Genomic DNA, 17,869 nt, shown 5'->3' on the forward strand with positions numbered 1-17,869 from the left:
CATAACCGGCCCCGGCAGGCTGGCCTGGTCGGCCGGGGTTGGCTGCTTCCACTACGTCGCCAAAACGCGGAGCGTCCCGCCCGAGCAGTATTGGGTAGGGCAGGCTGCTTACTTTGGCGACCGGCACGCTCCAGTAGCGGCCTAAGTATTTCAGTGGGATGGACACCACCGGGCTTCTTTCGATGTGCCCATGGACGCACCGGATGGCGGCGGTGCGGATGACAGGCAGCGGGGCGGGCACCAAGTGGGCTCGTATCATAGACAGCGAGCTGCCGTTGTCGACCATGGCCTGCAGTTGCCGCCCTCCCAAGGACACCGGGATCGTCCAGGGGGGGGGGCGAGCCCCCGCCTCAGCCGTCTGCCAGGACTCTTCCCAGCTCACGTCGCACTCCATCAGGGGGCACTCGCGTTTGAGATGGCCCCACTGGCCACAGGTGAAGCAGGGCCCTATGTCTCCTGCTGGACGGCGGGCCTCCGGCGGCGGGTGCCCCTCCTTCTCCCCCTCGCGGCCTCCGGGGCGTAGACCAAGTCCGGGTAGCGCCGGGCGTGCTCCGGGCCTCCACCACCCCGGCGTGGCACGGGCCGGCGGCGTCCGCGCCCGGCCCCCCCGGTCTCCGGCCCCGGGCGCCCTCCCGGGTGTCGCTCCTGGGGCGGCCCGTCCGCCGGGTGGGGGCAAGCCCTTCCCTGGCTTGCCGCCCTCTGCGCGGAAGGGCAGGCCGCGGTGGTCGGCGGCCTGAAAGTTCTCCCACAGCTCCTGGACCTCGCTGAGACGGGTTGGCTTCCAGCAGGCCACCCAATGGCGGGTACGCGGCGGCAGCACCTGCAGCAGCTGCTCCACTACCACCAGCTCCACGATGCGCCGCCCGTCGCTGGTGGTGGGGTTGAGCCACCGGGTGGCGGCATCCTTGAGGGTCGCTATTGCTGAGCGTGGTCGCGTCTCCCCCGTAGGCAGCCAGGAACGCAGCTTCTGGCGGTGGGCCTCAGGCGTGATCTCCAGGCGGTCCAGGATGGCTGCCTTGAGCGCTGTATAGTCCGCCGCCTGAGCCCGCTCCAGGGCCTTCATGGCAGCTTGGGCCTCCCCGGTCAGGTAGGGTCCCAAAATAAAGGCCCACTGCTCTCTGGGCCAATGAGCGGCCTCAGCCACTCGCTCAAACGCTTCCAGGTATGCCTCGACATCGTCCTCCGCCCCCAGCTTCGTTAGAGGGGGCCAGGGGCTCCTCCCGGCGCCGAATGGTGTTGGCCCCGCCGGCTCCGGGCGGGCGAGGAGCGCCTGGTGAAGATCCCGCACGAGGGTGGCTTGGGCCGCCGTCTGCTGCTGGGTGACCTCCCGTAGGAGCTGCGCCTGGTGGTCTGCGAGCCACTGCCCAAACTGGGCCAAATCCACGGGGGCGGGGTTAGTGTCCATGGCGGCGGTCCGCCCCACGTGTATCACGGAGTCCTCACTTGACTCGTCCGTCGACGACTCGCTGGACTCCGGCTCAATGGTTGGGGTCGCCACTCGGCTTGAGTGCCACCCGGGCGGGGCCGGAATATGGGGGCGTGGTCGTCCTAGGCTCGGGAGAGTGCCCGCATCCTCCACCACGTTGTCAGGTCTTTGGTGCCCCTCCCGGTCCCCCGGCGTCGCCGTTGCCCCACCCGGGCACTCTGGGGCGTTCCCCGGAGGTCTCAGAAACAGGGGGGTGGGCACTGGGTTACTTCACCGCAGGCCCCCGTTCCCTCCTGGCTGTGCTATGGCTCCTGTCCCTCTCTCTCGCGAGGCAGCCTCTTTGCGCATCAGCCAGCTCTCCTCAGCGACCTCCTCCCTCCCTCCTTTTATGCTTCCCGACCCATCCTCCCCCCTCCCAGGACCTGCCCCTCTCTGGCTCCTCCCCCCTTCAAAGCCCCAGACGCCCAGGAGAGGTGCGTCGGGGCCGGGCTGACTGGGCGTGCCTCAGGCGTCCCAGCCCTCAGCGGCGTGCTGCAAGGGAGCGTCTCGTGCTGCGACGAGCTGAATGGCTCTCCCTCTTGCTCTCCGGCGTCTTGCCCCGGCCAGACCTCACGGACTCGAAGCCGGGCTCGCCGTCTGGGAGGCGTCGCTCGGGTGGCTGCTTTCGCCCCGTCAGTCGAGGTGAGGGGTGGGGCCTCCACAGGGGCTTGGAGAGGTGGGGGGGGCTCTTGGGGCGATGCCGGGGGCTTGGAGCGGCTGGCAGGCGCCGGGGGGTCTCCTCCGCGCAGTCCCTGCCCGGGCTGGGCGGGACAGGAGGTATACGCACTCCTGTGGATATTTGTACATATAGTACATTGTGTCATCATGGAAGAATCTTATTACCCTGAGGGGGGGAAACCTATTATATTACAACTAGTGTTACCAATTGCCTGGAGAAAAAAGCACACTGCACACTTAAAAGAGGCTTAGAAGAAGTTGCAACAGACTCATAGCAACCCCAACCAAGGGGTGTTCAAGGCAAGAGAGGAGCACAGATTATTCCCCATTGTCCACCTCTGCATAACAACCCCAGCCTGGGTGGCCTCCCATTCAAGTATTGATCACAGCCAACCCTGCTTAGCTCCAAAGCTCAGGTCAAACTGGGCTAGTCAGGCTGCTCAGCTGGATAGTCTTTACTTTCTTGACATGAAAAACTTCAGCTGCTCATTTCCATACATTAAGCTTCTGTTAAAATGGACAGAACATTTTCCCTCCAGACATGAATATAAGTCAGGAATGATTGTTTTAACTGGAATGTATGAGATTAACAAAGATTTCAGACACCTTGTTGGGAAGTTCTCCATTACGCTTATTTCTAAGGGCCTTTTGTAGAAAAATAAAACAACCTTCTCAAGGTATTGTATTGGGTATGCAAAGAGTAGTATGTCTGACACTGGCTTTTTGCAAGAAAATAAAAATCCAGTAGCACCTTGAAGATTAACAACTTTTTTCTATGTTTCCATAAGGCAGGCTCACCTCAGCAGAGATGAAAGAACATGACACATATGAAGACATGAGCATGACTCACAAGAACTCATTCAGAAACAAGAGTTGTTAGCCTTTAAGGAATCATTGAACTCTTGTTTTATTTTGCTACAGACTAACACGGCTGTTGCATTTTTAACAGAAACATCTTCTTGACATTATAGGAGAGTGCATGTTTTGGGCTCTCTCTAGTGGTTCTTTGAGAACTGCGCTTTAAAAATGGTATAGCAATGAGATGGTCTTACAAAGGCTGCTGCTGCATATGAACTACATTATGAATGTTGTTATTGTGGGAGAGAACAAAAAAAAACCCATCTTGTAACTGACACAGAATTCAGCTACCTGAAAATCTCTTTCTAATTTCTCTTTTAAAAAAGAAAAATATATCTGAAAAACTGCTTCTTCTACACTTGAGCCCAATATGCTTGCTGAAATCTGCCAAGCAGACACAATTGGGAGCTCCCTTGATGAACCAAGTTTGTACAGCAGCAGCAACTTCACATGCCTTCTCAAGAAAAGTCCCAAATCTTTAGAAAGGCATACTTGAGAAGACATAGAAAGTGCATGTCAAGTTGCTCGCAGTCAAGCAAAATTGGGTAGTTAGATCTTGGATTCTGTTTTTAATATAATTCATTTTAAATCCATGGATACAAATTAAATAAATCAGAGAAATGTGGCAGAAATGTAGGAGTTTTATTATTTTGTTCTGCATTATTTTCAGCCTATAAGCAGGGCCCCACAAGTAACCCTGCCTTTGCTTCCTCCCCTTCTCTCAACCCTTCTTTGTAACTGCCCCCTGCTGCTGCTGTATTCATCTGCCGCCCCCCCCCTTATGATCTGCGAGGATTTCTCTACAAATCAAGTTTGAAGAAAAATCTCCCTTCTCTCAACGAGGCCCTGATCCACAGATTTAACATGGGACTGCACTAAGAATGAGATGCATTGATCTATATAAATCCAAATATGAACAAGCGGGGGACCCTCAAGGACTTTTGGGGCTTCCATTTCCCTCTCCTGTTATTTCCTCTTTCTATTCCCTGAAAACCTCCCTAGCCTCTCCCTTTTTCCTGCTTTGTTCTCTCCTTCCTACTCACTAGCCAAACTTCCTTTATGTGCCCCTTTCAGCTTTCCCTATTTCCCTTCCCCTTACCATGGAAAACTATGGCATAATTGTCTGATGGTATCCACCAGGTTGGGCTAAGTAACATGGTAGGGAACCTGCAAGGACTCATCAGGGGGCACCTAATTTTCTCCTTTATCCCCTTCTCAACACTATTCTTTTCCTCCATCCCGGCAGTCTCCATATCCATCACATTACCCTAACTTTTTCCCCACTAAACAACTAACACAACTTTTACCTGTCCCACAACTATATTATTTAATTCATTTATATCCTGACTTTCTGCAGAATTAGGATCCAAAGCATTTACATCATTCTCCTCTAATCCACTTTATTCTTACAACAGCCCTGTGAGGTAGGTTAGGCTGAGAGAATGTGATTGGCCTAAGGTCACCAAATGAGCTTCCATGGCACAAGAAGTAATTCAAACCTGGATCTCCCAGATCATAATCTGAAACTCTAACCACTATACCCCACAGGTTTTCTTGGCTGGCTGCTGTTGAACAGTGGCAACCAAGCCTGGGTAAATCATGCCTGTTGCAAGGCAGCAAATTGCCTGATGGTAGCTGGAGGGTCCTTCCTCCAAAGGCCAAAACAGCACTGGACAAGGCCCTTTCCCTTGCCTTTTTCTGAGAGAAACCAAGGCTTGAAGGCTGGCAATACTGTTGTGGTTCCTTAGCAATAGCCACCAAGGGCACTAATTTCTCAAAGCTACAAGCAACACTCCTATCATTTGGGGTGGAGTAGTTAAACATCCAGACAGTCAAATGGAAAAGGAAAAGTGCCCTGTGCAAGCACCAGTCATTTCTGACTCTGGGGTGACGTTGCTTTCACAACGTTTTCATGGCAGACTTGTAGAAAAAAAAGTATTTTGTGTTCATGGCGCCAGTCTCTGGATTTAAGTGAACACAGATTTGGTTATGTTGAGAAATTAGATATTTTTATATGTACAGAATGTTTCTAGCCTTCAAAGCTGCAAAAACCTACTTGAGCAATACTTAGCAAAGACACTACTATAAGTGAGCAGTGTCTCTAAAGGTCACATATAGTGGGGCTTCCATTCCTCTCCTAGTTCTTTTTACTCTTCCCAGGACTACTGGATTATTCAAAATGAACAAGTGCATGCAGGTTTTTTAAAAAGGTACAGTGTAAATATAAGTTACAGAATTCAGCTTTTATTGGATTAGCCTGCATGGTTTGGGCAACCCTGGAGAAATATTAGCTTTAAAAGGACAGCCTTAGCTGGTTGAAGAAAGCTACACGATTCATTTTTAGACTCAGAAATTAATCTCAGCTCCTGATACTTTTAGCCAAAGCATAAGTAAACCCCAGATTCTGCACACCTATACACTTCTTGAGCAACGTCATCTTCTGGAATATCAAACATTCACAATGCCCAATTTACAGCATGTATCATTTCAGCCTTCACTTTTATAAGAAAAAAAAAGATCTCATTTGAACTATCCTCCAGGCAGTTTGTTTCTGCAGTTAAGCACCACACCGCTATTGCTACCCAAGCTGCTTGTTGCCTATTGCTGCTGCCTCCAAGAACTGCAACAGAAATTCACAGTGCAGCTTCAAAGGGCACCTCCCATTTGCTACCTACGTTTGAATGGCATCCAGCCCAGCCATTTTCATCTTCAAGAGCCGATCCTTCCAGTAGCACCGGGGCACACGGGAATAATGGATGCTGCCCGAGATGTATCGGAATGGTTTTCCATCCTTGACAAAGCAGTCATGGGCATAATCAATCCCAAAGCTTCTCTGCGAAGCAACCTGTAAAAACATGTTAGTTGGACAAATGCTTCAATTTCTAAGTAGTCAGACAAGTTTTCTGTTACAGACAGTGCTCTTGCTTAGAAAGTGCCAAGGGAAGTAGATACACTTTCCTTGCCCAATACCTGGTTTACATATTCCTGTCGCCTCTCGACAACTGATTTCATTTTTATCTTCCTCATCCTCCAAGAACTTCAGGAAAGCATGTATAAAGTTACCTCTGTGTATATAATACATGGGACGACTTTAATATCTCCAGCAGCCTCTTAAATTTCAATCAAAACAATTATTTTTAGAATTTAGGATGCTAAAATAGAATTATCCTATTTTACCCTCACAGCTGTGAGCAAAAGTGAGTGCTCCAAGATCAACCAGGAAGATCTGTGGCTGAAGAGGAATTTGGATACAGGAATTGACACTGGAGCCATTGCCCCACATGAAAACTTAACAGGCATCATAAAAGCCTCCTATAAGAATGATCGTATCTTAATCATGCTCTGATTTCCTATTTTCCATCAACCATGCAAAGCCAAACCTTGCCTGTTCCAATATGGTAGCATTTTATACTCAGTGCCACTAGCTGCTTGGAGAAAAAACATTGTCTTGACCCTTTCATAGACAGCTAGTGGGGTGTTATTTACTTCCATGCCATGAAGAGCTTTAACCTCAAAAGCCCATTTCCATTTATCTGGCCTCTACTAAATGGACAATACATTTTTTCCGCAGATTTCTTGACCACCTTATTTATACTATGATTACCAACAAGCCATGGAAAGTAACTGACATGTCTCCGTGACTTTAATAATGGCTTAACATACAGAAATCAGCAGATAAAGCAAAATTTTTGGAACATGGAAATAGCTACTTTATAATCTGCAGTATGCTTCCAAAAAATCCTCTAGACAATGCCACGAAAGCACTGGTTTGTGGCACTTATCACTTCAGTCTCCCCATTGCTTAAACACCATCAAATTCAGGTAGAGGTTGTAAACCGCCTGGCCAAAAAAAAAGTCCTGTCCCTTTAATAGCCAACCATTTTTGAATCAGCCCCTATAGCTGTCCCTTTAACAGCAGTATGACTTGCCACTATTAGCTGGCAGTAACATTTATCTGTGTGGCAGGAAAAGTTTTACTTGTCATTTTCTGCTTACCAAACCGCTAGAAGAGAAACAGGATTGCCTGATTTTTGTTCCTCTAACTGGCAGCTCTAATTAAAGGTAAGACTGAGCCAACTGGTTTAGTAGTAGTATTCTTCTACCACTTTGCTTCCTTGTCAACTGTATTGTTACATATATGGGATAGGATTTTTTTCCTGCCACACTTTAGGTGCGGAAAAGACAAGGATCTTTATCATGTGATCAGGGTTTTCCATATCCTTGGGTGTTGTCTGTGTTAGTAATCAGAGTCAGATATACAGCAGGAAAGGTCTCCCCAGAAACTGTAAAGATTTATGACAAGGTGACCACTTTAACAAATACGTGTTTGAAAACCATCAGGGGGGAGCAGAGAAGACAGATTTCAAAATACCAAACACTCCTTATCTAATTTAAAAGATTTAAATACTTGCAGAGTATCAGCATTGGTTGTAAAAAACTTATTTATGAATTGGTGTGTTATATAATCAGTTTTATTTTACTGAATGAAGTGAACCTTTTTAGATTCAAAGTCCACCTGAGAGAAGCACATGTGTTGAGAATGTAATAAACGTGAATGCAATATGCAACAGGGGCTTCCAGTGTACCATCTCTGAGATTTTAAAAAAAAAGGCTGTAATGACAAAATGCTGCAACTATACATGGAGGGATCAGTAGAACTAACGTTTTCTTCTCCTCCACAGCAACAGAATGAGGCATCAAAAGAGGCTGAAGCCATACAAACCATAGGCCAGGCACAATTTTTTGCAGTGTAGCATTTCAGCATACATTTAAGAATCAAGCACACTTCTCCGAATCTCATGGAGACATACATGACATTGAAGTGCTTGTAGTACCACAGGTTTTGTGGTTTCGCTTCAAGCCAAGTTTCATGATGTGGCAAGATCATGAAATCTCCTTGAAGTTGTATATCATTATCAGGCATGTGATGTGCTATTCTCCAGCACTATTTGCCTATCCTGCTCCTCTAAGCGAGACAGCAGAATGAAAGTTTAGCACACTCACAATTATAAAGTATCTTCTCCTATACAAGCAGTTGATTTTGCCTTTATTAGCAGCTTTTACTGCTGGGTACTGGCTGGATTTGCTAACACATGATAATGTTATTCTGTGGCCATGATTTGCTATTCTTTGCAAATTAAAAACCTTGTTACAGAGAGTAAAGTAACAAGCAATCTCATTTCAGGTATGTCACTGGAAGAAGACTGCAGAGTTTCAAGTACTGTTCTTTTTTAAAAAGCATCTTGCCTCATCCAAAAACATGTATGCAGCTTCCTTATCATAACTATACAAGTGGCCTTTTGGAGTGGAGAAGCAGAGAGAAATTCAAATAGGGTGAGCTACACCTGAGCAGTGCACTGAGCACTGCCTTACATTTGAAGCAAAGTTCATCCATACTGCTCCTTCAAAGCAAACACTGACTGGCTCCTAAGTTGAAGTAAACAACTTTCACAAACTGAATAGTCCTGGCCAAGCAGGCTAGTGTGGATGAGACTGGCTTGAGACACAGTCGTTCGCCTCTGGGCAAAAATGCTAATAACCTGCACCATCACTCACATTTGAAGTAAAAAAGTTGAATTTTCTACTTGCTTTAGAATCCAAAACAAAACACAGTCAACAAGAATACCCAAGATAAAAGAAAAAATCATTTCAAGTGTAATTTGCAAATAATTGTTTTAATGCCCAAAAGGAAAAACATCAGATATATGAATGCTGCTATAAAGTGTTTATCCCCTGCCAGGTAAGTATAACAAAGTGTTTATCGTTCCTTCCATAAGATGACACTTTACAGAGACAAGCTTAGTAAAATGATGAGAGTTTCATGGATATTCCAACAGCTGTGCTGTGTTCCCTGTTTCAACAGAAAATATAAATGAACAATACATTCAGAAGGAAAAAAATTAGAGCCTTCAATTCTGAGAGCAAAATGAATTCAGATTGTGTGAGGACTCCTTGTATTATTAGAGGTGTATGTTATTACATGATTAAACAATAAAGAGTTGATGAAATATGCCATTTCCCTTATGCAAAACAAATAAACAAACAAACAGCAGTACATCAGTAGTACAAACATTCTAGCCCAGTTCTCTTTTCTTGTTCTGCTAGTTTTCCACTTCTGGAAACTTTGTTACTTAGGGGTAAGTTGTGATTCCCTTGCTACTATTTAAATTCCATTCCAGAAAGAAGGAAAAAAACACAGCAAACATGGAAGAATCTGCACACTCATCTATGGAAAATGGGGGGGGGGGGGTAACAGAGCAGGGGAGAAGCAAAGAGAAACTAAGACTATTGTCACTAATGAAGAGTTATGTACAATACATTTTTTTTTAAAAAACATAAAACAGGAATTTAGTTACCTTCTGAAGTTTGCTTTACCTTTTCTGGTGGTTTTGTGAATTAGCACCACTCTCCCCCCCCCCCCTGCTACTATGGGGTAGTGGCTGGGGTATTTGAAGAGTTGATTATTAAATTAGGCTGTTTTCTTGCAAAGGCTTTCACTGAGGTACAACACATTCAAACATACAAATCATTCTGAAACAGGCATAATTATTCGTAGTGCTAGCCATATGTATTTTTAAAGGAAGCTTGGGTAAACAGGGGAAAGCAAGGAAACAGAAAGTGGTGTGCTTCAAGTACACGCCGAGGTAGTGATTCCTGTAACCACAGAGATATACATCCACGCATAGTGCAGTCTTCACTTGGGAGGCAAATGTGTTTTCATGGATCACGTTTTGTAAATAAATCTAAAAAACTGTTCTGTAGTTTTTCCCAATGATTTTTACTGAGCTTACTGTTATCTACATTTGTGATTAGTGGAACTAAGTACAACAGAAAAAAATGTCTCTAAAAACTTCCCTGGTGGCTTGCTGCAGCCAGTTATTAAATTACCACAAGAAAGCAGACAAATGGCAGCAGGGCAGCTAGGAGCAGGCACTGTAAGTTCCCAATTCAGGCCTCGCCTTAGCTAAAACCCAGCAGCTTTAGGCAAGTGTTTGCTCTCCCTGCCTCATACCCTTATCTGTGACAGGGTGGGAACAACATGGGCCTACTTTAAAGAGTGTTTGTAAGAGATGCAGAAACATGAAGCGTGCCTAACATTTTAATATGCATTCTCCAAATCTAAAGTGTTGGTATTTACATCCCTATTTTATTTTAGGACAAACCCTCTGACTCCACAGTATTTAATTAACAAACATATTCTGCAGTGTTAGCTCTGTAAAATTCAGAGTAGTTCCAACTGTAGAAGCAGCCACTTGCCTGTATATATGGAAGCACCCACCCCCAAAGTGCACAAATCAGCATGCTCACTCTCAAAAACACATGGTCATGAGTCCACAGGACTACTGGCCTAAAAAACTATTTTGTGCATAGCAACTTCCAGGGATGTATCTGTATTAATAAATCTCAAAGGTATTAAATACACATACTTTATCTATACTATCTTAAAGAAAACTTAAAGAGCCAAACATTCAAACACAGACTTCTAACACGCTTCTTCAATTCTTCAAGCAGTTTAGGCTTTTTAAAATAAATACAGGATCTAACTGATTCAGGGCAAAATATATTATTCAAAATTACTAAACCTGACTTGAATCACACTTTAAATTTCTGCTAACAAAACAGGCAGAAGCTACTTCTACCAATTTTCCTCTTCAGCAGCTCTGATGTCCCCCTCATAGTTTTCTTGTGTGGGGGGGGGGGCGTGCATCAAAAAAAGTCGCATCTGCTTCTGGATACATTTTCAGTTAGTGGAGATTTACCACAAGATGGAAGCCCCTGTCTGGGGTCACATTTCTTTTTTAAAAAACAAACAAACATGGAAACTAACCATGCAATAGGATGCAAATCACAAGGAATACCAAGTGGAAAGATTCTGCTTCTGAATTAGGCAAAACAAACACATGCACATTAAAGTTTGATGGTCAAATCAACAGATATTAAAGAGCCAGAGTTTTGGTTTAACGCTGAGATTTGACAAAGCAGTTTCAAATCAATAACATATAGTGATACTTTAATACTACTAAAGTCAATTGAAGTTGAGCTGGTTGCAACTATCTTGCAGCTGATGGACTAGGACCATATTCAAGTGTAGCCTTTTGCTGAAGTTTTACTTGCAGTCAAAACCAAAAGCTGTCTGAAAAAAAAGCTTACTTGGCACTAGAAAAGCAAGCCTCCACCAAGTATGCTGAACAGTATCTACAAATCTCATGTTGGCTACTGTGAAAGAAGAATACTGTGCTAGAAGATAGATCACTGATCTGATCTAGAGTACAAGCCATTAAGCTGGAAAAAAGGCACACAGGTGAAGAACAGACAATATGAATAGGCAGCTTTTCATCATACTTCTGAAAACATGGCATATCAGATAAAACTGGTGAGAGACTGGAACCATCAGATAAGGTAACAATAGACTACAACTATCAGGATGGATCCTACCTCTCTCCCACAACTCCACTGAGCAGTTTGACAAACTTATTCCACCCTAAGGCGCCTTCCTCCAACTTCAGCAACTCTGGAACTGGTTCTCCTTAGGCTGCAGGAAGGCTTCTTGGAGGATGACTGAATTTTCCTATCATCCTTTACAACAAAGGGGGAGATCAGCATTTTCTTTTAGTGTTTCAAAGAAGGAATCCTTAAAAACCAAGAGGGAAGGGACTGCACTTATCATTAGGCCAATGTTCCCTCTATCTTGTGAGCAAAAATTCTACTTTCTGAGCTACTTGCATTAAAGTTGTGAGCTACTGGTATTAGAGTTGTGAGCCACTGCATAAATTACTGTGCTGTGGGGTCATCCTTCATGAGCTAAGACAAAAATCTGTGAGCTGGAGGTTAAAAATCTGTGAGCTGTGAATTCGGCTTAGGGGAAACATTGCATTAGGCATATGGCTGGTCTAAATATGTGCCTGTCCGGACTCAGTAACAGAAATTCAAGTCTGTTCCAGTGAAAAAAAAGACATGACTACTTAAAAAGCCAAGAACAGAATTCCAGGAAAAGAATTGTGTAATTATAAAGGGGACAGATTTTGTGCACAAGGTGATCAGCCATACAAGCCTAAGAGGAATCAAACACAAAGCAGTGCAAACTGATCAGGAACAGTGCAGAATGATTTCTGTTATTTCTGCTCGACTACCCAGTCTCATTGGTATTCCATAGTACATAGTCCCTGGGCTAACATACACAGAAGTGCTGTGTCCAACTTTATACAAGCCAACAAAGAATGGGTTCATGAAATACGTGATAATATTCAGAGGAAATATCTGACCTCCATGAGTGTGGCCAGATAAGACCAAATTTATATCTGGCCGAGCTTGGACAGCCCATTTTGCAGCAAGCGGCTGATGAGCAAGGAGAACTATTGCGTGATCAACCCCACAATCCCCTAAAGCCTTCTCTAAATCCATGCCATGCCCAGAATAGCGCAACACATTAGCTTCAATATCATCAACTCCTGCCAAACAAAACCAGTCACTCTCCCTACCCCTGGGGGACATAATCTTTGTGTTTTCATTGTGGAGGGGGTGAACACTGAGCGACTTCAGCAACTCAAACCAGCTGTTGACATCCGAAGTGTAGTACTCATGATTCCCAGTCACAAAGTACGTTCCCAGACGCGAGTTCAGCTTGCCAAGAGGTTCCACAGCCGGCCCAAGGTCCTTCACATCGGAATCGGTGAGGTCACCAACAATAACAGTGATATCTGGTTTTAAAGCCTTAACCATATTTACAATCATCTGAAGTTTACTTTTTCCAACAGTGGGCCCTAGATGAATATCAGACAACAATACCACCTTCAGTTTGTCCATAGACAATGGCAGTTTGTCAACAGCAATTTCAACAGATTTCACTGCAGGAGGCTGGGAAGCATTCAGGAGACCAAGAACTGTCAATGCAACTGTCACTGTAACTGCTAGAATGGTTTTTTTCATTGCTAGTTTGCCATTTTTATTAATAGTGTCCAAATTTGTGTTTCTGTGGACCAAAAATTTATAACCTTGCTCCAAGGAACCCAGGGTGAAGAGGAAAAAAATAAGGATGATATAGCCTCCAAGACAGGTGTAAGCTGCTAAAGAAAAAAAATAAGGTTCTTCTGCCACAAGAAAGAGCATTGTAAAAGAGCTTGAGTGTGCCAGAATCAGGAACATTAACACAGCTACTTTCCAAAAGGTGAAACAGCAAGAGTTAGCTGCTGGCAATCTGTAGAACGTAGTCACTGTGCTTCTCCATATATGAATAGATCCTATGAGCATCAAGGCATTAGCAAAGAGTACCATCTGCAACTTGAGCAGCCATCTTAACCTCTTCACCTCAATCCTTTCAGCCAAGTAAGTCCGTGATGCTATCATGGAGAAGCAGACAATCCCGGCTAGTGCTGCAATCTTTGCTTCTAGTGACAACTGCTTGATGATCATCTCTAGTAATGAACTGTCCCAGTTCCTATACGAGTTTCCAGTAGATAATCACGTAGGTCTGGAGGTATTTCTTGGTAAATTTGCCTGAAACCAGGAACTACCATCAGCTTTAGATGTTAAAGTACATTTCCCTCCCCTGTGTGAGTCAATAACAGACAGAAGCAACTGATGACAACCAATTCATATGTTTACCACATCTGGGGGAGTGAAAACTGGTGGGGGGGGGGGAGATCTGACCCATGAAATCTGTTCTAGATGGAGTTGTGCTTCCCCTAAAGAAGCAGGCTTGTAATTTGGGGCTGCTCCTGGACCCAGTCCTTCTGTTGGATAAGCAGCTGGCAGCAATTGGCCAAGGGTGCCTTTCAGCAGCTCCAGATCATGAGGCAGTTGGAGCCCTTGCTGGACAGAAAAAAATCTTGCCTCTGTAGTGCATGTACTGGTAACATATAGATTAGACTACTGCAATGTGCTCTACATGGGGCTGCCCTTGAAGACTATCTAGAAACTACAGCTGGTACAGAATGCTGCAACCACGCATTCACAGGAGTGGGTCATAGGGACCATATCACTCCAGCCTTGTTCTATCTACAATGGCTTCCAATTTGCTTCCAGGCTCACTTAAAGGTACTGCTATTGACTTTTAAAAGCCTGAGACCAACATATCTTAAGAACTGCCTTCTCCCAAACCAATCTACATGCTCACTTCGGTCCTCAGAATATGAAGAAGTTCTCCATAAACTGGTCACTGTGATAGTTTTCCCTAACAGATAATAATAAAAATATGAAAACCTCAGCCTTCTCTGAAGCGATTCAACTTCAGCTTTCATTCTGGTATCACACAGTTTACTCTGTTTTTCAAAAGCTGCCCCAAGCCCATTTTTCTTCTAATACAAAATGGTATAGAGTGACTGTTATGCCAGTGAAGCCACTAAGTCAAACCTCAGCTAAAACTTCAACAGATAACCTTATGAAGCTCTCTTTCTCTTACCCTCAGTACCATCACCTCAGACATCTGTCATGTGAAGGATACATGACAGGATTATCACATGATCTTCTGAGATAACACATGCTTTGAACACTGGGGAAGAATGCTGTGTAAACTATGCATGTAAAAAGGCACTAGCCTCCTAGTCTTCAAGCAATGAGGCGACTCTTCATCTGAAAGTCATGAGGGAACTCCTATCAGGAACAGACATTGCACTGCTATACTCCCAGAACTATTATAATATCCCTCTAGATAGTGATGCTGGCTCCGAGAGATGCGTTTCTCAATTGCTTAGATTTAGAACACTCCTGGTCAAGAGCATTGCTCCTGTGTGCCATCACAACTGAGTGAAGAGAGAAAGGAAAAGGCACAACTGCCACATGAGCCAGTCATCTCTCCAGCTCTGATAGTGCTCTTATTTCAGGCAAAGGGGAGTGGCAGCTCCATTATAGCTTTAATCATTAGAGTTTTGTTTTATGCACTTTCTCACACTATGAGACAATATAGAAAACCACAATGTAAATGTGGACAATATAAGAAACAGGAAATATCTGCAATCCACATGTTTAAATCAACAACACAGTTAGTTTCTCAGAAACTGATTTTAGTGATTATTTCCAAGGGAATGCATGCACCTTTGAGATAAAAAGACTATCTGCACTGAGGACTGGTGTGGTGTAGCAGTTAGACTATTGGACTAGAAACTGGGATGACAGGGTTCTAACCCCTCACTGAACTATGGAAGCCTGCACAGGTGCCCTTGGGCCCAACACAATCATTGAAGGTGACTTAAGGGGCTGCTGCACCACAACAGGAAGTGCAGGGTGCCTCCAAGAAACGAAATACCTGGGGTATGCTGCCTATACAGGTCTACAGGCTAAAACTGGATGCCCCATGACTGCCCTCCGCAGCTGGAATCTGACACTCCCAATCACTCTTACTACAGCCAGCGCACTTCCTCCAATTCACCGGCTTCTTCCCAAAGCTAGCAGTTGTTTCTGTCTCCGTGGAAAGGAGGAAAACGAGGCCGCTTTCCCATATCCAGCGGTGCAGAAATTCAGCTACACAAGAACGAAGATCAGCGGAGGATCATTCGTGTAATGCGATCACTCTGCCTCCCCCTCCCACCCGTGACCCCCCCTCACGTGATCTCAACTTCCTCATAACAATAGTGGACTTAAACCGAAGATCGGATGCTTCCGGTGCACATATAAAACCAGCCAAAGAGCAACATGAATGACTGCACTCATAATTCATTTTCCTGCAGTTTTCCCAGCTCATTAATTTTTACGGCAGTTCCCATAGCGTTGTCCTCCCCGAAAACTTTTCCCCCCCGCAACCCTAATAAGCTGCAAACTAATCTCCTGACCAAATCGCCCCTCCTCCCGTCCTGTAAGCTTCCCACGACAGGGAAAGTGCAGCACGCAATTCAATAACGCTGCGCTCCGTTAAAAGGCAGCCCTAAATCCTCTGTACTTTAAAGGAAAATTTCAATGCAGAGCTGCCTGCAGAAAAATACAAACACGCACACACCAACGTCCTTACAACGAACCACCCGTTCCGCGGGCAGCAGATGAATACAGTCAGCCACAGATATACTTACAAAGCTTGCAAGCCCTACATGGAGAAAAAGAACCGGAAAGAGAGCAACCATGTCGGAAAGCGAGTTTTACAGCAACCACCAGCATGCACCGGCCGGGCAGCTCCTGATTCAGCCGCGGTGCCTCAGCCTTATGACTTCGAAAACTGCTGATTGGCCCGGAGTCTCCGCCCAAATTTTCTGACACCACGAGACGCGGAACTGGTTTAAATAAAACGTTAGGAATACAGCTAAATTATCCCACGGGATAACTAGGAAACTAGGATGTCGAGAAGATTTTATAAGCGCTCTAAACTAGATAACATAGCTTTAAACGAATTTGGAAGCCATTAAGCTTGCCAAAGGATATACGTGAAACAAAAGTGCTCGCTGAAAAAAAGGTGATCGGAAAGTTCCTGCCTGTAGCAAGGTGGAAGAGCTACAAAATCAGATTAGCAGTTCAAGTGAGAAACGGGGAAGATCATATCCAGCAGCGGACAATCTCGCGCCTCCCTGCGTCTTCAAGATATTGACCTCAGAAAGAAATGGTACAATTCTTAGAATACGGTGTGAATATGAGCATCACATGGAAAAAAAAGAAAACCTATTCGACGTGACCTAGATTTCTTTCAAAAAACAAAAAGAAATATAAAAGATGACGAAAACCGAGAACCATATATATTGCAAAAACTCCAAGGCTCTACAATCCTTCCCAAAAGTAATCCAGTTTCCTCAATCCCTCAAAAACTTTACAGCACTCTCTCTGTACCAGTAAATATCTCTCTATCAACCTAGGAATAAGAAATTTTGCTTTCCTACGACTGAAACAAAGGTGCTCGTGTGAAGGATGGGCGCCTCCTTCCGCTTCCCTCCCGGCCGCAAAACACTTAACACCCTTCCCACGGGCTGCAGCAGGCCACGGTCCTTGCAGCGGGAAACCTAGTGCAGCTTCCAGAGCAGTGCCTCGAAGCCTTCTCGGCGCCCTCCTCTGGTTTTCCAGGGTTAGGGGACGCACGGGGTTTCCAAGGTTTTCCTTCTCTTCAGCTGAGCCACTCCGTCTGATGCTGCCAGGATGGAAGGAGCAAAAGAGCGGGCGAAGGATGGGACGCCACAGCGACCCCAGCAGGGCCAAAAGCCTACAGCACCCGGTATTCCCAGGCGGTCTCCCATCCAAGTACTAACCAGGCCAGACCCTGCTTAGCTTCCGAGATCGGGCGTGTTCAGGGTGGCATGGCCGTAGGCCCTGAGACAGCCGCCTGCACCTCACTTCAACCTGAGCCCCTCCTTCTGCCTGCCTCCCGGCCGCAAAACATTTAACACGCGTCGCAACAGCTGCAGCAGGCCAGTGTCCTTGCAGCGGGAAACCTAGTACAGCTTTCACAGGAGTGCCTCAAAGCCTTGCCGGCGCCCTCCTCTCGTTCTCCAGAGTTAGGTGACGCACGGGGTGTCCAAAACTTTGCCTCTCTTCTAATCAACCACTCTGCCATGCTTCCAGGAGGGAAGGAGCAAAAGAGCGGGCGAAGGGTAGGACGCCACAGCGACCCCAGTAGGGCCCACAGCCTACAAAAAGCCTACAGCACCCGGTATTCCCAGGCGGTCTCCCATCCAAGTACTAACCAGGCCCGACCCTACTTAGCTTCCGAGATCAGACAAGATCGGGCGTGTTCAGGGTGGTATGGCCGTAGGCCCTAGGACAGCTGCCTGCGCCTCACTTCAACCTGAGCCACTCCTTCTGCCTGCCTCCCAGCCGCAAAACATTTAACACGCGTCGCAACAGATGCAGCAGGCCAGTGTCCTTGCAGCGGGAAACCTAGTGCAGCTTCCAGAGCAGTGCCTCGAAGCCTTCTCGGTGCCCTCCACTGGTTTTCCAGGGTTAGGGGACGCACGGGGTTTC

The 17,869-nt window shown here is 45.9% G+C and overlaps 2 protein-coding genes, 1 non-coding gene and 1 pseudogene across 4 annotated transcripts in view; all 4 read right to left on the bottom strand.

The window, feature by feature from the left end:
* The window catches only part of GLB1 (galactosidase beta 1), a 57,263-nt gene extending 41,125 nt beyond the window's left edge, over positions 1-16,138 (bottom strand). For both annotated transcript variants that reach the window (XM_060247530.1, XM_060247531.1), the window contains exons 1-2: positions 16,000-16,138; positions 5,677-5,846 (exon numbers count right to left, since the gene is read on the bottom strand). In XM_060247530.1, the coding sequence (XP_060103513.1) occupies positions 5,677-5,846; positions 16,000-16,050 (221 nt within the window). In that variant the 5' untranslated portion in view covers positions 16,051-16,138. The remainder of the gene's footprint in view (positions 1-5,676; positions 5,847-15,999) is intronic.
* On the bottom strand, positions 11,985-13,544 carry TMPPE (transmembrane protein with metallophosphoesterase domain). The gene has a single exon (XM_060247532.1). It carries the CDS (start codon positions 13,409-13,411, stop codon positions 12,089-12,091), a length of 1,323 nt encoding a protein of 440 aa, XP_060103515.1. The 5' UTR covers positions 13,412-13,544; the 3' UTR covers positions 11,985-12,088.
* Positions 16,139-17,108: 970 nt separating the features above from the next.
* On the bottom strand, positions 17,109-17,217 carry LOC132578742 (5S ribosomal RNA; annotated as a pseudogene).
* A 326-nt stretch (positions 17,218-17,543) lies between these two features.
* Positions 17,544-17,662, bottom strand: LOC132578736 (5S ribosomal RNA). Its single transcript, XR_009555944.1, has one exon. It is a non-coding gene; the product is annotated as a 5S ribosomal RNA (ribosomal RNA).
* Positions 17,663-17,869: the final 207 nt, after the last annotated feature.

Source organism: Heteronotia binoei, chromosome 10 (assembly GCF_032191835.1).
Source record: "Heteronotia binoei isolate CCM8104 ecotype False Entrance Well chromosome 10, APGP_CSIRO_Hbin_v1, whole genome shotgun sequence".
NCBI classification, from domain to species: Eukaryota; Metazoa; Chordata; class Lepidosauria; order Squamata; family Gekkonidae; genus Heteronotia; species Heteronotia binoei.